This window comes from Panthera onca, chromosome D4, assembly GCF_046562875.1.
Source record: "Panthera onca isolate mPanOnc1 chromosome D4, mPanOnc1 haplotype 2, whole genome shotgun sequence".
In the NCBI taxonomy this organism is placed as follows: Eukaryota; Metazoa; Chordata; class Mammalia; order Carnivora; family Felidae; genus Panthera; species Panthera onca.
This window is the reverse complement of record NC_138351.1, coordinates 6141760-6168822: the sequence shown is the minus strand read 5'-3', so window position 1 is coordinate 6168822 and position 27063 is coordinate 6141760. Positions and strand designations below refer to the sequence as shown.

The window sequence follows — 27063 nt, the reverse complement described above, 5'->3', positions numbered from 1 at the left end:
GATTCTGAGAATAAGGATTTTTTAAAATAACTCGATACTTTCTCTGAACTTGAATTTGCCAAGCCAGTGCTTACGGATACTTTCATCTTCCCCAAAAGTAGTCATTCTCATATGCAGGTTTAAGTAGCCCAAAGATCTATCACTAATAACATTTTTATTCAGCTGTAGTATTTTCGACGTGCACAGAATCTGTTAATGACCTGGAGCTCGGAAATGTGCCCGTGGGCTCACCTACACACGTAATCCACCTCCCCACCGCCTGGAGTGCACACTGCTTCATGTTTATCACTTCCTTTCTAATCCTTTCTTCCGTGTTGCCGCTCATTACGAGCTTGGCGGGGGAAGGGGGGTTCAGCCAGGATCTATTGAAGGCACCAAAGGATTCTTTAACCTAATCCAGGTTAGTACATGGATTGCAAAACAATAGATTAAGCAACCCAGTAAACATGTTTTCATTCAACATGGGTCCACCGCATCTCCCTTGGCGGTCGACTATTTCGATAACCCAGCTGCATCGTCAGAGCAACTGTATACTCGATATGGAAAACGCTGCAATCATATTTGTCCTCCTTCAAGGCAAGAGCCATGGACTTAACAGTTTATTTTCAGAAAGCCCGTTGAAAACAACTACCTATCAGATGTGCTACAGGAAAGAAAGTGAAAAAGTTCCCGAAGCAGTGATTATTCTAGACAAACAGAATGCCCTGATAGGTTTTTCGACATTGTTAAATAATACTGGGGAGGGAGTGAAGCGGGGGGGGGGGGGTCTTCACTTAATAATGGAGCGAACAGAAGTTCTCAAATGCCAGTCCCAATAACAAGTGTTAACTCCCAACTATTTTCCTTTTCTACTGGGAAATAAGTCTTGAGGAATTATGATCTTTCAACATTTATTTCATAGCAGGCTGTTATTTGCAACTGGAATTTGTATATTTAGAGTGCTCTAGAAACCCAACTCTGGGGAAAATCATGTTTAGCCAGTTTTGAGTGTATCGTAAACATTCAACTCAACAAAGAACTTACTGGTTGTTAAATTATTGTTCTCTGGCAAAGGTTTAGACTTCTACCTTCACGGGTATTTTAGCTTGTAATAATCAGTACCTATTAGGTACTTTGTGTTTTACTTTGTGTTTGATCATTTAAATACCATCACAAATAATATTAACATACCACAGTGTTCTCTCTGTAGACAGTACAGGTAACGTAGCACACACACCATTACAGAATGGAGACATTTGCTCATTTTTTTAATAGATTAGGGGAAAAAACAATATAATTCACAATTCAAATTCCAGTCAATTTCTCTTAAAAATATTTTCCTAATTTAACTCAAAAACGTTATTTTATTAACAAATAAGCAGGTTGACGTTTACAAATTGGTAAAGTGGATTATACATCACCGCAATTTGGTAGAAACATTTTGTTTTCTCTTTTAAAAAGAGAGCAGAGTACAACGGATTGCCCTATCTATAAATCTGTAAAATTCCAGCTACCAAAGTGATGAATTCTCTTGGAACTCAACATGATCATCTGTTAAAGTTGCAACGATTTCAGGATGTTCACATTCAACTATGCATTCCGCAGGAGCAACAGGGCCCATGATTTTGCATTGAATCCTTCCCCGACCTGCGCAGACCTTTTGGGCGAAAAGTACGCATACCATTCACCACGTAGGTTTCTCATGCATTACTATGTTGAGATCCCGAAAATTCTTCATCACTCACTTAAAGAAACTTCAATAAAGATACAGTAGTGTAGAGAGTGACTTTAAAGGGACCCCATGATCTCAGCCTGGCAGTTACCAGTCCTTATGTAAACCCCTCCTCTTGAGCGTGGGCAAGACCTGTGACTTGCTTTCAACCAACAGAATTTGGCAAAGGAGATGGGCTGTCACTCCCATCATCACTTTATGTTCCATAAAACTCCCTCGTATTTGCAGACTTGCACTAGAGTAGCTCTCTCTCTTGCTAGCCCTGAACAGAAGCAGGCTTCCGTGAATCTTCCAGAAGTACGGAACGGAATGTCGTCAATAACCGTTAAGAACGAGGACGCCCTAGCTGAGTCTCCAGATGAGAACACAGCCCGGGCTGACACTTCATTACAGCTTCTTAGGGAACAGTAAACCCATGCCTACCTCCTGATCCTCGGAAACAGGGAGACGCTAAACGTGTGTCGCGTTAAACCACTACATTGTGGTGGTTTGTTACACCTCGTAGAAAACTAATATGAAACCCTAAGAAACAAAAAAAGGGGTTTTCTTGAGAAAAGACTTAGTATAGAGGCTGTTTCTATTCTTTAAAAAAAAAAAAAACACAGAAAAGTAGGTGTGCACTCACAGGTAATAGCAAGGCTAAATGTGTATAGTTCCAGGTGGTCCCGTTGGGGTCAAAGGGAGCAATCTGATTCCCAGCAGGCACGTGGCCAGGTGGCATCCGAAGAGGGCGACACATCATTTGCGTAACTGGCTGTTGGGTGCAAATGGTGGGCTGCACACCGTCATCTCGTGACCCCTGCCGCGAAAGGAGTTCCTGGCACGATTCCCGCGGTTGATGTACGTTCTTTGCTCCCCTCGGATGCAAATATACCCTACTATGAAATGAGCTGGCCGATTTGGGGGGCTCTAACGGAAGCGGACTCCGAGATCCCAGATACTTGAGTGGAACGACAGATTTAACTCAGATCCTACAGCCCGCGCCCTCCCTTCGCAAACGCATCCTTCCACCTTCGGGGAATGGTTTGCCTGGATCAGTTCGGGATTTAGAAAAAGAAATGGAGAGCTTTAGTTCCAAATTGTGACTCTTCCCTAGTAAATGAAAAGACAGTCGTAAGAAACCAGATTGTTGTGACAACCTCAGAAAAAAAGGGAACCGCAGGACAACAAATAATAGTGACCTAATCACCCCACATTTGAAGGAAATAAATTCAAGATTATATTTCATTTAAATGGAATGGCTGACGGATACATTTGCAGTGTTAAATATAGAGTTCATACCTGGGCACAGGTTTAGTTAGAAAATAGATGTTTTGGGGGAGATCATGAGGTGCTCTTTATCATAATTTACAAAGATTAAAATGAGCAGTTACAGAATAAAAGAAGCAAATATTGCAGATCAGAATGCTTTACACACTTTGCTACCTATGCATTTTTCTGTTCCATAAATGAACAGAATAACTAGAATTTCGTAGCTGACATTCAAGATGCACTTCGTCACTAAAACGTATGCAAACTGACTTAAAAGAGACAAATAGTAAAAACAAGCAGCCAAAAAATGTTCTTTTCCAAGTCTCGAATGCATTTTTGGCCACCAGGCTCTGGTGTGCAGGAAGATGGAAACCACTCGAACACCATCTGAGAAACACTTCCTGCTTTACGAGTGTCAGCAGGTGATCGATAAGGGAAGCAAAATACAGACCTCCACACAACGCACATCAGAGTCCAACTCTGACTTTTATAAACGTCTGTGTCCCCGTCTTAAGCGAGTAGAGCCACAGCTCAAATCCTTGCCCTCGCTTAACACCCAGAGTCATTATGCAAAATACATTTGAATTTTCAAAGATCAGGTCAGAACAGTCAGAAACTGCCACACAGTGATTAATGAGCACACCGAAGTCACTTTTACATCAATAGATCATGAAGCGGCGCTGAGCAGGGCCTCCTGGGGCCACACACGAGCAAGCTGACGGCGCCCCACGGCCACCGTCTGTCCCAAGAGGACGAGAGGGGGCATCATCCACTGGGAGCCCCTGGCTCAGCCCGAAAGTCGCGTCACCAGGGCCATTCATGAGTGAGCCTCTACTGCCCATCAGAAGAAATACTCCTTCTGGCTTTCACTGACTGTACTTTGCAGATTGAGCTCACTTCTCAGAGCCGTCTCGGCATTGTCTCCGTGTTTTGGAATATTTGATTCATTTTTGTGGTACAACCATCTCTGTTGGTAAATGCGTATCACTATGGCAGTGATGCAGAGCAAGATAAATATCACAACGGCTATCACACCTAGTGAGAGGAGAGAAAGGAACAACATAGTCAGAATATAAGCTTCATAATCTACTATAATATGTATAGTATAGAGCTTCATTTACATCATCTCTCTATGTATCAATTACATCATATATATATTACATCATATATGTTACATCATATATATATATATATATATATATATATATATATATCTCACCAGAAAACTGGAAACCAAATGGTACTATAACACTGAGTTTACTTCTAAGTCCATACATCCTTTAGCTACAGCAGTTTTATGCCCTCGTCCTAAAGATCGATCAGCATCACTTTCAGTTAATGCCCTCACGCTTACCTTCAGAACTACAACGTGGTCACGCCCTCACTTCATGTTAATAATTTAATTATTATTATTTTTTTTTAATTTTTTTTTAACGTTTATTTATTTTTGAGACAGAGAGAGACAGAGCATGAACGGGGGAGGGTCAGAGAGAGGGAGACACAGAATCGGAAGCAGGCTCCAGGCTCTGAGCCGTCAGCCCAGAGCCCGACGCGGGGCTCGAACTCACGGGCCGCGAGATCGTGACCTGAGCCGAAGTCGGACGCTTAACCGACTGAGCCACCCAGGCGCCCCATAATTTAATTATTTTAAAAGGATAGGCAGTATAGACCTGTCATAGAGTAGTTAAATGCTTACGTGTGTTTTTCCTTAATTTATTTTTTATTAATGTTTATTTTTTTGAGAGAGAGACAGAGACAGAGCGCGAGTGGGGGAGGGGCAGAGAGAGAGAGAGAGAGCGAGCGAGACACAGAATCCGAAGCGGGCTCCGAGCTGCCAGCGCAGAGCCCGACGCGGGGCTCAAACCCACGACCCATGCGATCATGACCTAAACCGAAGTCGGACGCCCAACCGAGCCACCCGGGTGCCCTGATGGTGTTACGTATTTTAAGGAAAACTTGCTGCTGAGATACTGCTGACTCACACATCTGTGGTGTGCATACGCTTGTTTCTACGAGGCTAGAAGAGTCTTAAGTGATGTCCGCTGCTGGGGTCCATGCCTTTGTGTGACCGCCTTCCACTGTTTGTGGGTAGGGCCTGTGACTTGTTTCTACCCAACAAAATGGAACAAAGGTGATACGCTGTACCTGATTATGGGATTCTGTTACATAAGGCTGTAGCCCCTGTCTTATGGGACTGTCCGTCCCTCTTCCTGCCGGCCGTGAGGCAGTGAACGGTCAGGGTAGGAAACCTTACACGGCGGGGAACTTGCAGGGAAGGCTCCAGGGGCTGAGGTCAGGCTCTGGTCAGCAGCCGGCAGAAATGCAGACGCTCTCAGTCCTACGGCTACAAGCCACTCAGTGCTGCTAACAAGCATGCTGGTGGTGACGGGACTCCTTCCCCGGAGGAATCTCCAGATGAGACTCCGGTCCGGGTGGACACCTCGATCACAGCCTCATGCGACCCTCGGCGGAGGACCCGGCTAAGCTGTGCCCCGACTCCTAACCCACAGAAACCGTGGAATAATCAAAGTGGGTTGGGTTCAGCCTTAAGCAGTGGCAATCTATCACGCAGCAAGAGATAATCACTGTGCCATTGTGTTAAACTTTGGAGATATTGAGACCATCCAACTCTGTGGAAAGTAGATTCTTTGAGATCTCCCGTTGGAAATGCTCGAAGTACCGAAAACGTTCGCTACGCCAGTGGTTCGCAACTTTGGGTGCATAGCGGACAACAGCTCAGAATCTTTGGGTTCATCAGAACCCAGAACTTTGGGACATCAGAGTTGTCTTAAAAGTTCCTCAGACTATTTTAAAGCGCTGCCAGGGGTGGGGTGTTCAAATGAGGTCTAGAAGTGTTCGCTCAAGCTATCATAGTAGCGAAGAATGCATGTCCAATCTAGACCAAAACAAAGAGGCAAAAAACACTTTTTTAAAAGCATTCACTAGGGGCGCCTGGGTGGCTCAGTCGGTTAAGTGTCCGACTTCAGCTCAGGTCACGATCTCGCGGTGTGTGAGTTCGAGCCCCGCGTCGGGCTCTGTGCTGACTGCTCAGAGCCTGGAGCCTGTTTCAGATTCTGTGTCTCCCTCTCTCTCTGACCCTCCCCCGTTCGTGCTCTGTCTCTCTCTGTCTCAAAAATAAATAAACGTTAAAAAAAAAAAAAAAGCATTCACTAGTCAATATGCTTTTAAGACAACTCACACAGGCATTAGTATTCTAATTAGCAAATGCTAGAAAACACGTTATTGTTTTATTATGTGAATCAAAATGTGTATTATAAAAAGGAAGATTCTTCATTATACTCTGGGACAGACATAAAGAAGCGTGACGGAGAGGCGCCTGGGTGGCTCAGCCGGTTGAACGTCCAACCTCGGCTCAGGTCATGATCTCGTGGTTTGTGGGTTCGAGCCCCGCATGGGGCTCCATGCTGACAGTGTGGAGCCTCCTTGGGAATTTCTCTCCCTCTCTCTCTCTGCCCCTCCCCCGCTCGCACTCTCTCTCTCAAAAATAAATAAAAATTAAAAAAAAAAAGCATAATGGGATCCAACAAACTCAAAATTGGTTGGGTATATTAGGTCACAGGGATTCCTGAACACATGCTCTCAGGAACCCAGACCCTTCCTTCCCTGAGACGGGTAGTATATTCATGATTTTTTGAATATTCTTAAATATCACTAGGTAGAATAAACATCACTCTCAAACTTACATCTCACATGAGAACAAACAGTAGAGCTGCTTTAATTGTTGTTATGTTTACTTTCAGGACTTTGCTTTAAAGAGCTATATCATATCCAATTTTAGACTCAGAGACAGTAACTCTCGGTAACAGCGATCGGGCCACTTGATTATACAATTACTGTCACCATTATACGGAAACATCCACGCTGTTATGTATGTAACCGATCACTAGCTTGTTTGTTTTGTGAGTTTGGGTGGGGTCTTAGAACCACCTCTGTCCTCGGCCACTCTCTGAAGATTGAGATAACTTGAATAATGCATCAGACGCATTCCATAACCTTCCCTTCAGCAATTCTGGGGTAAATGTGTGTGTGACAAGCACTCAGATCTGCCCGCCCCTCATCCACCGACACGTCTGTCCCTTTCTGCCCAGCTACAATATGGGTCCCTTGGCAAGAAACCCTCCGCGATCTCTGGTTTACCAGGTTTGAATGTTATTGAGATTACTTCTCTCCTATATTGTTCTCTTTGCTTGCAAGAGGACAAAACGATAACGCACAAGGCAGAACCCACCTATCAGGAGCCAACTAGGACCTCTCAGGGGAATAATACTGGTGCAACTTACTCCGTACATCTTGTCAATGATATTTAACCAAACGCGATAAAGCGCCAAAGACCACATCTGTCCTGTCATCAATTTGACTATTTTCGTTGGTCTAATAAAGGCACTAACCGCGATATTTTGCACCGTTTTGGACTGTGATTCCTATTTGGAAAACATTAATCACTCTTGATTTATTTTCAATTAGCTTTTGCTTTCTAGTGAAGTCCCCTCATTAAAAATAAATGAGAACGGCTGAGGATTGAGTTTTGATTTAAAATTTAACACAAAAGTATTCTTTTTAGATACACATTATAAGTAAGACATTTGCTTTTTATTTGTTCTTGGAGGTGTGAAATCGGGGCGGGGCCTCACCTACTTCACTCATCACAAAAATAGAAATGGTTGAGAGAAGAAAGGGAATATTAACTTTCTTACATAGATTTGGTCGGCACTTGAAAATGTCTGAACACTTTGCTCACGGTCTGGAGAAGCTTGGTGTCTTTTATGAACGGAAGCGAAATGAACAGATTCGATCTGACCTGGTGCGCACCCCGCCTGAAGAGCGGACTGCCACTGGGGTCACCCGGCTCTGGGACTAAGTCCCTTCTCTGGAACAGCAAGGGAATGACCAGCAGTGCCCTTCCTCCTTACCCAGCCGACTTTGCAACGGACACATCGCGTTAATCTAAGTAAATACATTTACATGTTTCTTGAATGATAAGGAGGGAGACTTGATTATTCATTCTTTAAATGAGACCTGCATAAATCCTGTTTCAGAGAATACGTTGGGAGGTATTTAAGATGCAATTACTTCTACTTCTTCAAATATATTAAATGTATAAAATAGAAGTATTTTATATTCCTATAAATATATATTCCCATTACACAGGAGTTCCTATGTAATGGGAATATATATTTGAATATACATATAGTTTAGCTATCAGGCTTTGCTTGAAAGAGCTATATTACACCCAGTTTTTGTGTCACATTTATAGAATACATGTGACACTAAAAATATATATGTTATGTAAATATATAAGTAATTATATTTATAAATAGAAGTGTATATAAATCTAAGATAAGACTGACACCAGAAACAGTTTTACATATTTATGCTTACAAAAATCTTTATGTTAGGGGGCGCCTGGGTGGCTCAGTCCCTTAGGTATCCAACTTGAGCTCATGTCATGATCTCATGGTTGGTGAGTTCGAGCCCCGCATCAGGCTCTGTGCTGCCGGCTTGGAGCCTGGAGCCTGCTTCCGATTCTGTGGCCGCCCCCCCCCCCTTTGCCCCTCCCCCGCTTGCACTCTGTGCCCCTCTCTCTTTCTCTCTCAAAAACAAACTTTAAAAAAATTTTTTCGAAGAAAACTCTTTACCTCGTCTACCTTTATGTTTAGGAAAATGACAATTTGCCTAGTTTAGGTGTTTTCCCCAATGTATGTTTTACTTTTAATGTTATTTAAAAAAAAAACAAAACTTTTTTTAAAGGCTTATTTATTTTTGAGAGAGAGAGAGAGACAAAGTGCAAGCAGGGAAGGGGCTGAGGGAGGGGGAGACACAGAATCCAAAGCAGGTTCCAGGCTGTGAGCTGTTAGCACGGAGCCCCACGTGGGACTCGAACTCTCAGAACCGTGAGATGATGACCTGAGCCAAAGTCTGACGCTTAACTGGGCCAACTCAGGCGCCCCTACTTTTCATAGTATTTTTTAAATGTTTTGGGCTAATGGACTGAGAGGTCCGTGGCTACTATGAATCGGAGAAGTAAAGGTGAATGCGTCTGAAGCAAACATATCCTGAGAAATATCAGTGGCTACTTTCAAATGAAAAACCTTATTATTCTGCAGCCTGGCAACTATTTAAAAAGCGTCTCCGTGGAGCCACCGGGGCCTTGAACTAACAGCCTCCAGGGGCTGCCTTCGGGGCGGTCACACGGGGACCATCGGCCAGTGTCCTGCGTCCCGCATCGACCCGGAACAACAGCGCGGATCCCCACAGACGCTTTTTGGATCCGGCCAACGGTGACAACAACGCCAGGGCCCGGGTCATTCACAGCCCCGTTACCTCCGATGACGGCCGAGTCACTTCCGTCAGCAGTAACTAAGGGCTGTCCCCCGTCCGTTGGTCCAGAGCCACCTACGGTAGAAAAAGGGAGAATGACAGAGGCGAGAGGGAAGGGGGCCTTCGGAGACGCGCGCGAGCGTCACGCGGGCAGAAGAGCGGGCCACCGTGTGCCAGAAACGCGCGCGAACCCCGCGCCCGAGCGGGGCCGGCCCAGCCCAGCCCGCGGCGGGCTCCGGAAAGTTCCGGGGAGGGACGGGGCGGAGGGGGCAACGCACCTGCGCCACCTGCCAGCGGGCGGGTGGCCTCCCGCGCCGGGGCTCCGGGCCCCGCCCCCTCCGCGCAGCGGGCCGCGGCGGCCACGTGGCCGCGCACGGTGACCGGGGCGGGGCCCCCGGGGCGCAGCGCGGCCTTGAGCGGGGCGGCGGGGCCGAAGCGCACCGCCGAGAGGCAGCCGGTGAAGCCGCGCGCGCCGGCCCGCAGCGTGTCCGGGTCCGCGCCGGGGGGCTCTGCGGGCAAAGAAGCGGGGCACGCGTTAGGGCGCGGCCGCAGCACCCTCCCCCCGGATCCCCTGTCCCTCCCTGCTTAGGAAGAGGCAGCCAGAGCCAGTGCCCGCGGCCCTGGTACCCGTGGCCTTGGTGAACGACGCCCAGGCGCAACTCTGCGTGTGGGCACGCCGAGCCCCTCCCCCCTCCCCCCGGAGGCAGCCACGCGTTCCAAACGAATTAGAAATCCTCTGCGGCGGCATTTCCCAAATGATCATCACAGTACTTTGAAACAGGATTTGTGGCCAAGAACCGAGGCGGTCCCGGTGAAAGGTCTCCGGAGCTTGGGGACGGCGGTGCTCTGGGGGAGTCCTTACCGCAGCTCTGATCTCCCCAGGTGCACTCAGGTCTGGCTCACTGTTGACAGAGGTCCCCCGCTAACCGCAGGCGCCACGGGGCGGGGGGGACCCCACACCCCACTGCCGCTCCCCCCTTTCCAGTGATGGTCTCTGCCCCCTTTCCGTAAGTTGAGGCTTGCCTCTCCTGGCCCTCACCCCACTCTGACGGAGGTTGGTTGGCGGGGGATTGACTCAGGAGACATCATCAATTCCTTCGCTTCGACGATGGTCAGGCCCTCAGTGCTCTCGCTCAATGGCCACCAAACCTGACCAACGGCAATGAAGTGTAGACTCCAAATGTTTCAACGCAGTGAGTCGGGGGGGGGGGGGGGGGCATCCGTGTACCCCACAGGGGAAGCCACCTCAACTTAGTAAGGACGTGTGGCCTCTGCTGTCACACTGCCTCCCTGCTTCAGTCAATGAGCTGGCTGACTTCCTAACAACCATGAACTACCAAGAATTTATGCACTGGCTTCCGCAGGCTGGGCATTGCGTCAAGGGATCTGCAGAGGTTACCATGAGTGCCCTTACTCCTACTGAAAGTTAGTAAAAAGGGCGCCTGGGTGGCTCAGTCGGTTGAGCGTCCGACTTCGGCTCAGTTCATGATCTCGAGGTTGGTGAGTTCGAGCCCAGAGTCAGGCTCTGTGCTGACAGCTCGGAGCCTGGAGCCTGCTTCGGATTCTGTGTCTCCCTCTCTCTCTCTGCTCCTCTCACAGATAAATAAACATTAAAAAAAGTTTTTTTTTAATAAAAAAATAAAAAGAAAGTAACACTAGACCTTAGTAAACCAAGGTCTCTCAAGTTGGGGGGGGGGGGCCTGTAACCGAGCTGGTTATAGTAACCCCCTTTTCAATAGGGTATTACCCCTTTTATTATGTCAGTATCTTTTGGACATGTTCGTAATTGTTCACATTAAGGGACAGGTAAATGGGGGCCATTATACTACTCTTTCTCCTTTAACAGATGCATATACCTTCCATAGAATATATGTATACATTCTAGAAGTGTTTTTTGGTTTGGCATAATAGTCTGTCTTTAACTTCACCCTGAGAATCTCAGCTCTGATCCAGTCTATCTCGATGTTGCAAACCCTTACAGGACAATCTTTATTGCCTTGGAGTTTGAGTTTTTGAGGGGGTACTGCCCTTTTGTCTCCACTTCCTGATACTATAAGTAACTATAAATAGTTTTGATTGGATATGGATAATCTAATACATACATGCTAGGTGCTGTGAAAAATAAAGAACTATTATTTTTTTAGGGGGAAGAGGGTCCCCTGTGAGAAGGGGGTCAGGCTGGAGAAATCTGTACATGCAAACCTTGTTAAAGTAACTCCTACCCCCATTTGCCCCCCCCCCCCGTACATTTAATTACTCATGCACAATTACTATACCCTGTGTTCAATCTAACATATAAACACTATCTGCTTTTTGGGTCTTCATTTTCCTACGGAGACGCCATATACGTTTAAAAATCTACATGCTTTCCTCTTATTAATCTGCCTCGGGTCAATTTAATGCTCAGGTTTAGCTAGAAACCTTAAGAGGGGAGATGTAAAGTTTTGCCTCCCCTACAAACTCGGGGGGGGGATTCCTTCAATCTCATCACACGTCTCGCCTTTTTTCCTATTAAACTTCATCTCCCTACATTAAACTACATCTCACTTTCAGTCTGTCCTTCCTGAAAGTCCAATCTTTTGTATCCTTGCTCCTTCAGCTTTGGAAAAGAGTCATATCTTTAAGAAAAATGATCTAACTTTGGGAAACTTTGAATAAATTCATTGGGAGCTACTTGGACTTAAAAAATTCTGTTCAGTAATTTTAAAGTTGCACAAGTAAGTGCTGTGTAAAAGGCCTCTACAAGCAACTAAAATCAGGGACATGTTTACATTGTTACAATCACAAAAAAAAAAAAAAAAAAAGAATTTTCTGAAACATATTGCTATCTTGGCCAGGCTGATTATATGAAGAAGCATCAAGGAGCATAACATATGCTGAATTTCAGGTAGATTCTTACAGTGAAGTAAAATGAGCTGGGGACAACTCAATTAAATGATTATTTTATACTAAAAGAGTTCTTTAAAGATGCGATAACATTTTTTTTTTTTTTTTTTTTTTTTGCATTCAGGCAATATATATTCCTTGAAGAAAGGCATCTTCACTTGAATATACTTGAGAGAATGTCAAGAAGAAAAAAAATGGGAAAACACCATGATAGTAACATAGGACTTCTGCAATGCTAAAATCCAAAACAAACAAAGAAACAACCCCCCCCCCCCAAACCCCAAACAAACAAAAATACAGACCAAAAAAAGGTCTCGGCTGTTGAGCAAAAAGAGAGACTGGTCAAAGTCTGACACGAGCACTACCAGGCTAGGGTAGGAGAACAAATCAGGGGCCGACATTGACCTTAATTCTTTAGACTAATTCTGTGACGTGTATGTTTTCAAAGGTAACTGACCTTCGTTTCTGCAGGCAGTCCTACTACTCAGGAAAGAAACATCAGAACATTATAGTGCACTATATTTTCATGTTCTTCAAGACTGTGTCTTTGATGTTTCTCCATGTATGTGCGTTGTGGGTATGGACACGTGTGGGTGGATTTATGCGCCCACATATTACGTATGCATGTTCAATGTCAATATACGTCAAAAGGTTTACTGCTCACCGTTCCCTACTGCCTTCATCGTTTCCATCCTGAGGCCACGGTTGTGATTCACTTTTTGACTGGAATAATTCTCCAGTATTTTCCTCGGATGGGATGCATGGTCAATATTTAATCTCAATCCTTCCTTGTTATCCAAAATATCTTTTTTTAACCTTGTCAAATACATTATATATCAGATGCTTAAGCGGCAGCTCATTCCTCAGCAGTGTAATGATATTCTGTCGAGTTTTTTTTTTTTTTTAATCCCACTGTTACAGATGAGAAGTTGGGTGCTGATGCCATGATCATTATTTTTTCATTGTAGTAACTTCTGTCCAGAAAGTTTGGAAGCTTTCTTCTCTGTGGTTTGGCAATTCAGAAGTTTTCCCAGATGTAGGTCTTTTCTCATCAGGATTGAGGAGTCCTTTCAATTTGCAACTCAGGTTTTCCTTCAACTCAGAGAATTGTTTTAAATGCACAATTATTGTCTTTGCTTCTAATTCTGTTTCTGGATCTCTAGTTATTCGTGTTACATTTCCTCTTCTTTTCCCTTCTAATTTCTCTCTCTTAAGCTTTTTTGCTCTGTGGTTTGAGATACTCCACCTACAATATATTCCAGGTCACTGTTTACCCATAATCAGTGATGATCCTCTCCTTCAGATGACCCAGTGAAATCTCGAAGTTATATTTACTTTAACCCCCAGCGTCTGTGTCTGCATGTGTGACTTTTCTCAAATTTCCTTGAGCCCCAAGTTTCATCCTTGTTATTTTCTGGCTTCTTTAGCAGCTGTTTTGATGTGGGAATTCTATTTGTTGTTTTTAATCCTCCTCCTCATCTCCCTAAGGGGTGACGTTATTATTATTATTATTATTTACTTATTTATTTCTTGGTCTGCTAGTTTCAGAACTCCATGGTTGGGGACCTTACATGATGATATGGGGGTCCTGGCAATGTGGATAATGCACCTGTTCTGACACGTAGCCCACGTTGTAGGAAGAAGTCTCTCTCCCTCACCCTCACCAGTGACAGAAGGAATGTGGCCCAACCAGCCAGCCCATCCTCCGCTCAGGGAGGGACACTGAGCCTGAGCACAACCATGCTGAGCAGTGTTGAGCTTCCTTTCCCTTTGGAGGTCCAGAGTTCTCTCCAAGCCAAGCTCTGCCCAGGATCTGCAGGCTTCGCACTCCCTCCCTGAGACTCTGCTCTGTTCCAGCCCACGGGGCAAATCCCCACCCCAGGTCCCTCATGCACCTCCCCTCCTGGCAACTGGGCTGGCCCTCCTGGCAACTGGGCTGGCCCTCCAGTCCCTCTGTTCAGGGCACAGACACAATGAATTGGGAGCGGAAGCAAGTGTTTACGGGTCCAAGCTGCCATTTTCCAGAACAAGGTCCACACAATATCAGCATCAGAATTAACAGAACTGTGTTCAGGAAGACAATGAGTGCAAATCTATCTTCCCTAGGAGCTGACTCCTGAAATTCCATGACTGAGGCCCTTCCTTCTGGATCAAAAGTTTTCTTCCCTTTAAAATGTAAAGAAAAAAACATGAGGGAAACCTTAGGAGAATAGTTAGGCGGTATTAGAAATTCACATATCAGGGGCGGCTGGGTGGCTCATTGGTTAAGCAACCATCTGACTTCAGTTCAAGCCATGATCTCCTGGATTGTGGGTTCGAGCCCCAGGGCAAGGCTCTGTGCTAATAGCTCAGAACCTGGAGCCTGCTTTGGATTCTGTGTCTCCCTCTCTCTCTCTGCCCCTCCCCTGCCCACGCTCTGTCTCTGTCCTGTCTCTCTCAATAAATAAACATTAAAAAAACATTTTAAAAGAAATTTGCGTATCAGGGTGACTATGTTTGACCAGCTCCGCGCGCTCAAGGACACAGGTATACTAACAGGAAGAGATCAAGTGCATACTGGGTCACGAGGGGATGGGAATGTGGTTTGAGTGTGGCCAGGAAGCAGAGTTAACATTTAAGAAAAAGTGGGCCAAGAGAGGAGGATAAAGTTCACTTCCTTTGTAATTTTGAGTAGAACCCTAAATCATTTTCAATAAAAACAGATTAAATCTTTTTTTTCCCCTCTTAAAAAACGTCCATGGTAGGAAATCTTAAAATTACAATCAAGTTTACGATAATTCAGGACATAAACATTCTCAACTGTCTCAGATGGTGGGCAGTGTTGCCCATAAGATACATTTACCAAGGCTGCGCATTCCAATATATGGGATGATTTCTGCTTTTGTGAGGAACAAGCATTTTAACAAAAGATCCACAGGACGTTCTTCCGGCAGGAAACACCGGAGCAGTGGAAGGAGCATCCCCAGAGGCTCTCTCAGCAAGAAAAATCAGGAAACAAAGTGAGTGGTTCAAGGAATCGCAGGAAACCAGGACGTACATCCGAAAGTGTAAAAACGTGGATAGAACAAAATGGACACTGACTGTTTTAAACGACAGCAATAGTAACGTCTTGCGGAACAAAATAACACGCAAACGTAAAACACATGACGACGAGGGTGGGGGAGGAAATAAAATGTTCTGAAGTTTTTATGTATTTTGACAAGTGTGACAATTTAGTGTGTGATAAATCAAGGATGCATAATTTAATCCTAAGAGTAACAGATAATAATAAAAGGCGGCATAACTATAAAGTTGATACAGGAGATTAACAGCCCCAAAGACAACCCAGCTGCCCGTCAAGATGAGAATAAAACAATTGAGAGATACTCATGTAATAAAGGGCGCAGCAAAGACAATGAATGAACTTTGTACGCGCAACAGCATGAATGAATGTTAGAAACACCTAATGAATGAAAGCCGTGCCCCTGAATCGACCTGCTATTTATTTTGGAATTGATGAAACAGCAGAGTGAACTTTTTTTTTTATTCTAAATAAATGACATAATTAGAAGATGATGACTAGACAGACTTTCCCAGTCTGTCCTTCCAACAATTCAGGGCTGGAGGGACGTGATTTTCAGAGTCAGAAAGAAGTGAATTAATTACACCTCCCTCCTCCCCAAAACACATGCTCGCCACGCACCAAGAATCCCAGCACTGGCAGCCAACGCCTGGGAAGAAATCCGGGGTCATTTGGGACCCCGGGCCCTTTGAACAAGCATTGCCAGCAGGTATTTACTAGAAGAGTAGTCTTTAGTAAATAACGTCACCTCCACGTGTCATGACGTGAGCGGTCTCTGCCACTCGTCTACCTAACAAGGGGATACGGTCACAACTCCGCCCGGTTGCTATCTTTGTCCTTAGTTCTCAGTCCTTTGCAAAAGTATGACTAGGCTTGTGCAGGAACCGCTGATGTGGCTTTGCTCCACCTCAGCAGTCTCGGGTGCTGGCCCCTACCAGCTCTCTACTCCCTACCTCCCATCACATCCTGTTCTCAAATAAACTCCTTCACCCTTCAGAATAAACGTCCAGTTATGGCTCATCACTCCGACTCTCCCAGCTGCATGGAAAAAAGGCACTGGCAAAAGAGAAAAATCTCTAATAGATTTTTTTTTCGTATTATTGAGATCCAGGTCACATACCATAAAATTCGTCATTTTCAAGTACACAATTCAGTGGGGTTTTGTGATTTACAAAGCCGTAACACCATTACCAGTATCCCCTTGCCAAATTTACCACTTTAACCTGAGTCATTTGTCTTTTTGTCCAGTTGGATGAGCACTTCTTGGAAGTGCCACTTGAATTACCAAAGTTTTTCATTTTGATGAGGTCCACCTTATCTGTTTTTCTTGTGTTGCTCGTGCTCTTGAGAAACCATGACCTAATGCAAGGCTTTTGAAAAACCTTATCTAAGAAACCACTGCCTAACCCAAGGTCACAAAAATATACAACCATAGTTTGGTCTAAAAGTTTTATAATTATATCCCCCACATTGAGACCTACCATCCCTTTTGAGTTAATTTTTGTAAATGGTGTGAGGTAGGGGTCCACATTGTTTTTTTAGCCTGTGGATATCCAGTTGGCTCAGTTCCATTTGTTTAAGAGACTATTCTCCCTCCATTGAATGGGCCTGGCATGAATGTCTAAGTCAACTAGTGATAAATCGATTTATTTCTTGACTCTCAATCTACTTCATTGGCCAATGGGTTTGCCCTTATGCCAATACCACACAGCTTTGATTAGCATGGCTTTGTACCAAGTTTTAAAATCAAGAGTGAGACCTCCAACTTAATTCTCCTTTTCAAGATTGTTGTGGCTACTTGGAATCCTTTGCGTTTCCATAGGCATTTTGGGACTTGTCAATTTCTACAAAAATCGCAACTTGTCAGTTTCTACAAAAAGGCCATCCAGTTGGATCCACAGGTCAATCTGGGGAGCACTGCCATCTTAGCAACAGTATGTCTTCCAATCCATGAACGTGGATGTCTTTCTGTTTACATACGTCTTCCATAATTCATTCCAACAAAGTCCCATAGTTTCCAGCATATGTGTCTTACACCTCTTTTGTTAAAGGTATCCCAAGGTATTTTATTCTTTTTGATGCTATTTTAAATGGAATTTACATTTCATTCTTCCTTTCATTTTCGTATTGTTCATTGCTAGTATATAGAAATAAAATAAATTTCTGTATATTGATCTTATATCCTTGCCCAAACCGTGTACTAGCTCCAATAGCTTTTCTCCTGGATTCCTTACAAGACCACATTCTCTACAAATAGAGATAGTTTTACTTCTTCCTTTTTATTCTGGATACTTTTTACTTTTTTTTTTCCTTGCGAAACAGCCCTCACTCCAACTAGTTCTATAGTCTTGAACAAAACCGGTGAGAGTGGACATCCCCATTTTGTTCCTGATCTTAGGGAAAGACTTCCATTATCTTACCATTGAGTATGATGTCATGTCAGCTGGGGCTTTTTGTGGATGCCTTTTTTCATGTGAGGAAGGTTCTTTCTATTCCTAGTTTGTTCAATGTTCTTTATTATGAAAGCAGGGTGGAGTTTTGGGGTTTTTTTTCCAAATGCTTTTCCTGTGTCTACTGAGGTAACCATGTGGTTTTCGTCCTTTATTTTACTAACATGGCATATTACATTGATTAATTTTTATCTGCTGAACCAACGTTAAAATCCTAGCATAAATCTTACTTGATCATGGCATATAATACTTTTGTATGTTACGGAATTAGATTCCCTAATATTTTGTTGAGGATCTTCGCACTTATATGCATACTCCTGAAATTTTATAAACGTTTTGTGTCTTTCTTTCTAAATGAGATAAATTCTTTGGCAGAGCATAGAAAAGGCATACATGTCACATAAGTCACATAGAAGTCACATAATATCTAAACAGTAGTCTGTCCATGAAGATGTCAGTAGGTAATTTCCACAAATTATTTATTACTCAATTCTCATATGTGGAGCTCCATTTCAATTTATAATCCTTCAATGGATTTCCTTTCCCCACACTGAAAATTGACCCATTAAGGCTTATCTGCATGACTGTATTGATTTGAACTACATTCAACCTATTGTATTCTTTCCCAGGAGGAAATAAAAGGGCACGTCTTTATTCTGCATACTTCAAAACGGATTTTTGTTTTGATATTTGGGGAATTTTGTCATTGTTTCTTTTTATGCACACACACAAAAGCAACAGAATACCATTTATATAAACATCTCTAGAGAAATAAAACTTAGCAAAACAATGCTAGGGCACCTTACTGGTTTGTTGTATTTTAAAGCTCTCCTACTTTGGGACTATAGGCCACATCCAAGTCAAGACCAGACAGAAAATCAGAAATCTAATGATTTGCATTTGAAGTAGGATTATACTAAAATTATTTTATAGTAACTGGGAAAACTTAACCTGATTGGTCACCATTAAGAAGACCACTAATTAAGAAGAACAAGGACAGCCTATTAGTTTAGAAGGTGATCCTGAACTATTCTGTCCAAAGCACATTAGGGTAAATAATAATAACGATAAATTAGATTAGTTATGAACACTATTCCGTTGTTTATATTCCCTATTATATTGCAAGTGCATTAAGGGCAGGTGTATATATCTGTACGTCTTGTTGGTAGACATCCAAAATATCCTGTGAGGGACAAGTGCGCATTAGGGACCACAGAAGTTTTTTTAATGAATGGATAACTCATTGAGTCAAAACAGCTAACAAAATATAAGTTCTAGATAGCTTGCCATAGTTTGCGACAACTTTCTTTGGCAAATTAATGGCTCTTTATTAACCAATCTGTTGGTCTATTTCACTGTAAGTTTATGAAGGGAAGCTCCGCTTATATTCTCCAAATCTGGACACAAAGCAGTGTCTCCTCAGTTACTCACTGCTCTGAAAGTGCCAGCAGAATCAGGGCAGAAGCCATCCTGAAAGTTGTCCAGAACATGAAAAGTTTTATTCGGCTTTGATCAAGATGCATAGCTCTATGTACAGATGAAATGAATATTTATAATTTTATTAGACTCAATTGCTTCAGGCAATAAACTTCATTGCTGAGTTTCAAGTTTAATTTTTATAGCCTGAGAGAGATGCTCCTGAATATACCATTCTCGAATAAAAACATTAACGTCTTCGATTCTGCACTATTGTCCTCTGTATATGAGCTTGTGGGAAAATAAAACTTTATATGATAAAATTTATTATTCTCCTTTTGTATTAAAACGATTGCTTTTTATATAATGCAGCCGAGTTATTAAATCAATATTTCCATCGTCGATCAAAAGCCAAATTGTCTTTAAAAACATTCCTTTGTCAACTTCACACTTTCTACCTTGCATCACAGACATTTCTGAACGTGCCTCACCTCTCCTCTCAGAGGCTCGAGTCACTGAGGGCAGGAAGTTGCGTGTGGGGTGTTCACTTCGTTCGTTGACCCTATCTGTCCTGGTGGCTGGGAAAAGTCCACAGACACCTGCTGTGGCAAGGAAGGAGGGATCAGACGGCTGGGGGCAGGCAAAGCCGTCACTCCAGTCGCAGATTGCACCACTGTATGATAATCTAGCTCTGAGGTTTGCACGCCCCTAACACAATCAATTACTCACTCTGTTCAAACCGAGGAGAGTAACTGTCCTTACTATCCAAGAAGAGTAAGTAACTATCCTTGAGTGGAGCTCAGTATCAGATAAAAAAGGAGCAAATTCTTTGCCGCTTGGATGTTAAAAACAATTATAATATTATTCAACTGACAGCCAAGGAAGGGGTTCCATCCCACTGTTCTCTGAAACTCAACATGGGCTTTGAATTTGTAGGAATCTCATAGCCTCCTCTATCTAAATGGATACTGTGATTGTCATGGGTAAAAGCCGGGGAAGGAGCTGATTTCTTTCGATTGTTTTTCCAGTTCTTGTGGTTTTCTAGACTATGCCACTTTTAAAAATAGAACAAAAAACCCTACTGGGCACTGTATGTAAGCGATGAATCACCCAATCCTACACCTGAAACTAATATTACACTGTATGCTGACCAATTGGTATCTAAATAAAAATTTGAGGGGCGCCTGGGGGGCTGAGTCGGTTAAACATCCAACTTCGGCTCAGGTCATGATCTCACGGTTTGTGGGTTCGAGCCCTGCGTCGGGCTCTGTGCTGACAGCTCAGAGCCCGGAGCCTGCTGCGGATTCTGTGCCTCCCTCTCTCTCTGCTCCTCCCCTGCTCATGCTCTGTCTCTCTCCTCCCTCTCAAAAATAAAAACAACATTAAAAAATTTTTTAAATAAAAACTTGAGGGGCGCCTGGGTGGCTCAGTCGGTTAAGCGTCCGACTTCGGCTCAGGTCACGATCTCAGTTTGCGAGTTCGAGCCCCGCGTTGGGCTCTGTGCTGACAGCTCAGAGCCTGGAGCCTACTTCAGATTCTGTCTCCCTTTCTCTCTGCCCCTTCCCTGCTCACAGTCTGTCTGTCTCTCTCTCTCAAAAATAAATATTAAAAATTTAAAAAAAACTTGAAAAAAATAGAATGAAAAACATCTACTAATGTCACAAAAACACGGGTGTCCAGAAATGCCCAGAACGCATCCAAAGTCACACATTAGAGACTGAGAGAGTCTCCTCCCCAGTGGGCTGCAATAGCCATAAACCTCTTCCCAATGCTCAAGGGGAAACAACTGTCCTCATTTTTATTTCTGGGTTAACTGCTCGATGGTGATTTTGCTTGTGCCGCGGGGACCGGAGCCGTGAGCCACACGAAATCACCTGCAGCACCAGCTGCCTTTCTGCCAACACATCGGGAGGCCCTTTCTTTATCCACCTTGAAGGCATGATTATAAATCAGGACCACCATTTCAGCCTGAGGTCTGCTATTCTTTATCCGACGCTCCCAGCAAAGACCTCGCGGACCCTCCTTCACTGGTGTGATCAGCCACCTGTAACTGCACATGACCGGCCTGGAGCGTCCGGTGATGCTGCACCATCTAAATGACACGGTTTTTTGTTTTTTTGGTTTTTTTTACCATTTTCAAGAGCACCTGGGATTCCTCGCCTTCCCTCTGAAAAATTAGAACTCATAATTTTACTACCCATCATCTGTTTGGAAAATATGATCGTTTTCCCAGTTACTGTGCTTCTCAACATATTTTGAACATCCATTCCCGTGCTTCTCTAAACCTCCAGTTTGCGATGTTATCCGTGCGTGCAGCGGCCGAAACGATCAAAGGATCCGTGTATAAATGGCTGGAAACCTAGCAAAGATTCCACTGATCACCTAGGGCTCAACGGAGCCAGGCGGGTGTCACGTATCAGAACAGGAATAATAAATAGTCCGCAAGAGGCTTTCTGCCAAGTAACTGTAAATGTAGATGATATGGACAGTTCATGCGTAAATGATCGAAAAGAAAAGATATACCTTCCAAAACCTACTCTTCTTTCGGTTTAATTCTTGGCGACAAAGGGAAAAATAAAGGCATAAATCATTTGATGCCTAAGTAGGATAGTATGCTTTTACTCTGGCGTTCTCATGAATTCACAGCCATCAAGAGTGGGCATGGGATCTTTAGGCTGTGACGTCCGGGCGTGGGATCTTTAGGCTACGACGTCCCAAGAAGCAGCTGGGAGCATTAAATACATCTCAAAGCAAGGCCCAGGATATACAGCCCGACACGTACTCACTTGCTACAAGAAAACTAAGCCTTTTCTCTTCTTCTCGTGAATGTCAAGCTATACTTATCATTCAGTGGTTTCTGCATTTGACTCCTGATTAATCGAGAATCTGTGACCTTGATATCTGCTTTGATTTTGTCTTTCCTCACTTGCTAGAAAAATGCCGAGTTTTGTCCTGCCTGATTGCCAAGGGAGAGGGTTAAGTGTAAGGACTTCTCAGGGATCACCCTGGTGCCTGGAAGACAGCCCTCACTCATGACTGCAGGGGCACTCGGACAAGAGAACAGTTTCCACCTTGATTATCCCTCACTGGGAAGCCGTCAAGATGACAAGGAGCCTTAGTCAGTGCCGCGACCCCTTCCTGTGTTCGCGACCTAACGCTTCTGACCCATGGGCTGTGGGGGGACGCATTTTCTGCCACTTACCTAAAACTGTGCCCAACGTAAGGGATTTGACAGCATTGAATTCCGTCCCCGATGACAGGATAACTTGTCTCCTTGCATTCTGGTTAACCTATGAAACGTTCCACCAGAAGCAAACATCAAAATGGCAAGCAATTTTGATGGTAAGAGAGAGGGAATCACAGGGACACCAAGAAAAATGGTAAAAATGAGCCATATGTTCGAACTATCACAAAGGCTAAAAGGAGAAAGCTGTTGCATAACAATTTTTATAATAACTCAGATTTCACACCACCCCATTCCTTATTCTTTTCCCTGTTTTTCTTCGTGGTTTAAGAATCTATAATTGGTATAATCCACAAAGAGACGCAACAAGCTATTGCAAACCTTAAAGCTTTTACTTATTTCGAATAGAAATTAGTAACGAGCCGGAAAAGGTATTATTCATACAGATTCAATACATAAAGGCTATTCAAAGCCCAGTGCCAATGAATCATTTAAATACCGATGTTTTTAAAAATGTATTCCCACTTTAAGCAAAACCTCGCTTTTCCCCTTGTGTTTACATTTCTATGGCACTTGCTTTTTTTGTAGTCAGATGGGAACAAGTTCCCATCGGAATATCTCCAGCAGTCGCTGTAAACCAGACAACATTCCCCTACTGACAAGGACAGCTTAGCATTCATTCGAAATGGTCAAATATTAACAATAACTCCGTCAGCCTCTTGCTGAACAAGCACAAAAATTGCTAAACCAAACACTCTAACTACATTTTCTGTCCCCAAGACTTCCGGAAAGACCATGTTGAATGTGTATCTCTTTTATTAGGATTTACTGTCAAAGGTTTGCTTGAAGTCACACATTCTGAGCGTCACAAGTTTGGGGACAGTTGCCGTTGCCGAATCCACCCCCTTACCTCTACAGAGACCATGGCCGCTTCCCTGTGAATCTTCACTTGGTGAAACTGCCCATCGGCAAGGTTTTTAAAACCAAAGTTAAAAACGTCAGGTGCCTGGCTTCTGTCCAGCTTATACCTGATCTGCAAACTTCCTAAAGAAGAGAAAAATGACATTTTTAACTAAACTAGAATCTTAAAAAACCTGTCGACGCAGGTTCTAGAGCGTCTTTTATTTTTATTTATTTAATACAATTTGAATCCAGTGGGCGTTCGCTTAGCACACCAAGGATTTTTCCCGGAAGACTGATTTTACGTGTGCTATTCCAGGGCTGAATTCAGAATCCAACTACACTATTTTATTTAAAAAAATTTTTTTGCAGGTTTATTTCTTTTTGAGAGAGAGACAGAGAGACAGAGCGCAAGCTGGGGAGGGGCAGAGAGAAAGAGAGGGGGACAGAATCCGAAGCAGGCTCCAGGCTCTGAGCTGTCAGCACAGAACCCGACGTGGGGCCCGAACTCAGACTGCGAGCTGAAGTCAGACTGAGCCACTTAGGCACCCTGAGAATCCAATTAAATGCTATTTTATTTTATTTTATTTTATTTTATTATTTTTTAAGTTTTTATTTAAATTCTAGTTAGTTAACACGCAGTGTAACATTAGTAAACGCTATTTTAAAAGTCAAGACCAAATGGTCTTTTTCCAAGTTCTGCCATTTTCCTTAACGAAAGGAATAAGTCTAAGTTAAGCCTATGAAAACTCCAAGCGAGGCTCTAAGTCAATTATTCATGTGGTATTCATACTATTAAATGGTAAAACCTCAAGCGATATTGCATTAACATTCAGTTTCTATAAGCATAACTTCTTTTAAGGTGACTTACTTTAATGCATTTTAATGTATTGCTGACATTTGCATAAGGATTTTTTTTTTTTTGCACAACCAGAATCTTCTCCCTAATGTTTCTGCCATAATCAAGAAACAGAGAAAAGAGAAATGATTTGCTACAGTATCTAAATCTCAAGTTATCCACAAATGCACCACTGACTCCTGTCTGTCATAGATGCTCCAGAAGGTCAAGTTTCTGCCCTGCTTCTCTGTGAGGCAAGGTTCCAACTTGGCTTTGCTCTCCAACTGGAAAAGTCTTGGAAAACCCTGGTGGCCATGGGTGGGGTAGCTCTCCTCCCACTTTTCTTGGTACGTAGAGATGACCTGAAAGGCTCAACCACTGATGGGTAAAGAACAATCCTACTCAGCCCATGCTGCTCAAGATTAGATTTTATATGGTTTAATATACTTCTTTGCTTAGAAGGAGGAGGAAACATTCTCCATGTACAGAATGAGACATCTTGTTTCAAAGTGAATTGCAAAACTAATTTAGATTATTCATGTCTGGTAGGAAAGACCCCGAGAAGAGCAAGGCACACATCTGCACGGGGAATACATTAAATGACCAAACTTCCACGGGAGAATGGCATCTTGAATGGAACCATTGAAATGTTAACTCTAGTGATAAACATGGAGGTTATCATGAAAAATAAACTACCCCTAAGAGAATGAGAATCTATAAGCTTTGCAATTGTGTTTCTTTTTTGTGGTTTAACGCTGGAAGGACCCCCATCCCCCACCCCATGTGGTCCTGATATCCTAAGTCAGTCTTCTTGTTCGTAGAGTCTGACACTCACCATTGGGGGCGAGGATAACTGATAGGTACTCTTCGTAGAAGGAGCTCACGTAGAGAAGTAAGCTGGGGGCCCCTGTGGTCCGGAAGCTCAGTGTGGCCATTTCTCCGGTCAGCGTCAGATCCTCATGAAATAAAGCCGCCAAGGAGCTGGCGTTCTTACCAAAGGTGTGATTATGATGTTCTTGAAAGTTGTAGATAACGGACGAACCGCTTCCAAAATATGCAGAAATCTCTGGAATGACACTCGTTTTCGTTATGTTACCAATAACATAAGAAGAACAAGAACAAGGCTCTTCTTAATGGATAGTTACACAATATCTCTAACTCTTAAATTTTTTTTAATGTTTATTTATTTTTGAGACAGAGAGACAGAGCATGAGCAGGGGAGGGGCAGAGAGAGAGGGAGACACAGAATCTGAGGCAGGCTCCAGGCTCTGAGCCATCAGCACAGAGCCCGACGCAGGGCTCGAACTTGTCAACCGCAAGATCATGACCTGAGCTGAAGTCGGATGCTCAACCGACTGAGCCACCCAGGCGCCCCGACAATATCTCTAACTCTTAAACATCTCAAGAGAGAAAATAATGGCATGCTTTGCTCATTGTTTTCAACATCTAAGCATATTTAAGATTAAAGAAAATAATCAAGTATGGATAGAAAGATAACATCCCCACCCACATTCCCATAACGCAGAACTCAGTATTTTCATATTGCCTGCAAAATTCCCCTCAAGACTTCCATAGCTTTGGCTACCGTGGTTCTCCGTGTTGATGATTCCGGATCTAACAGAAGTAGTCACGAGCTTCTCAAGAATAGAATCATGCCTCTTTCCAAGTTAAACACAGAAATTCGGGACCGAAACAAGTCTATTTAAGCTAATCACAGAGAATTGCCTCATCCCTTCTTTACAGGGTCAGATGGCAGAAACACAAAGGGAACGGGAAAATGATGCGCCGTCCTCTCCGGTCCTGGTCCCGCACGTGGGTCACACTCACCATTTTCGCAGAATGGCCCGTCGTAGGCAGAGAAGGTGCAGTCACAAGCGATGCCCCTGTGTCTCTCTCTGCATCTCCCTCCGTTGCGACACAGGTGTCCGTAGCTGCTGCAGTGTCCCGGGCACCCTGGCTCCACGCCCGGCGTCATTGTCGCTCTTTCTTCCAGGTCCAGGGCCAGCCCGTTCAGCCGCAGCGACCGAATGCACCCCAGGAAGCCTCTCTGTCTGGTGGCCGTCCCGCCTGCAAGGGAAACACTGCAAATGCAAATGTGTCCTTGCGTGTCTTTGCGGGATTTCGTCTTCACGTCCAACGGAGGCCATACAGATAATGTCAAAAAAGTGACCCGTCCAAAGTTTTATGAACAAATACAATTTTGAAAACAGAGGCTGTGATCAAATATTCAGAATCATCTAACGACACTGATTAAAGCCATTGACAAAAATATTTTTTTTAATTTTTTTTTTTAACGTTTATTTATTTTTGAGACAGAGACAGAGCATGAACGGGGGAGGGGCAGAGAGAGAGGGAGACACAGAATCGGAAGCAGGCTCCAGGCTCTGAGCCGTCAGCCCAGAGCCCGACGCGGGGCTCGAACTCACGGACCGTGAGATCATGACCTGAGCTGAAGTCGGACGCTTAACCGACTGAGCCACCCAGACGCCCCGACAAAAATATTTTTGAAGTCGGCCTTGGTAAATATTTATTCTAAAAAATACTTCTTTGGGGTTCCAGGGTCGCTCAGTCGGCTGAGTGTCTGACTTCGGCTCAGATCATGATCTCAGGGTTTGTGAGTTCGAGCCCCCATCGGGCTCTGTGCTGACAGCTCGGAGCCTGAAGCCTGCTTCAGATTCTGTGTCTCCCTCTCTCTCTGCCCCTCCCCCACTTGTGCTCCGTCACTCTGTCTCGCAAAAAGAAATAAACGTTAAAAAAATTTTAAAAATACTTCTTCAAGTTTGATTTAGAAAGATTTGTACATTTAAAAAAAAAAATTTTTTTTAATGTTTATTTTATTTTTGAGACAAGGAGAGACAGAGCATGAACGGGGGAGGGGCAGAGAGAGAGGGAGACACAGAATCGGAAACAGGCTCCAGGCTTTGAGCCATCAGCCCAGAGCCCGACGTGGGGCTCGAACTCACGGACCGCGAGATCATGACCCGGGCTGAAGTCGGACGCTTAACCGACTGAGCCACCCAGGCGCCC

The 27063-nt window shown here is 43.9% G+C and overlaps 1 protein-coding gene and 1 long non-coding RNA gene across 4 annotated transcripts in view; both read right to left on the bottom strand.

The window, feature by feature from the left end:
- LOC145713007 (uncharacterized) overlaps positions 1-27063 on the bottom strand; it is a 445152-nt gene that overhangs the window by 171283 nt on the left and 246806 nt on the right. The window lies entirely within an intron of this gene.
- Positions 2302-27063, bottom strand: part of LOC132663702 (contactin-associated protein-like 3) — a 193680-nt gene continuing 168918 nt past the window's right edge. For all 3 annotated transcript variants that reach the window (XM_060610214.3, XM_060610215.3, XM_060610216.3), the window contains 7 exons: positions 25864-26103; positions 24872-25102; positions 23209-23342; positions 22317-22404; positions 9580-9810; positions 9305-9376; positions 2302-3997 (listed from right to left, as the gene is read on the bottom strand). In XM_060610214.3, the coding sequence (XP_060466197.1) occupies positions 3804-3997; positions 9305-9376; positions 9580-9810; positions 22317-22404; positions 23209-23342; positions 24872-25102; positions 25864-26103 (1190 nt within the window). In that variant the 3' untranslated portion in view covers positions 2302-3803. The remainder of the gene's footprint in view (positions 3998-9304; positions 9377-9579; positions 9811-22316; positions 22405-23208; positions 23343-24871; positions 25103-25863; positions 26104-27063) is intronic.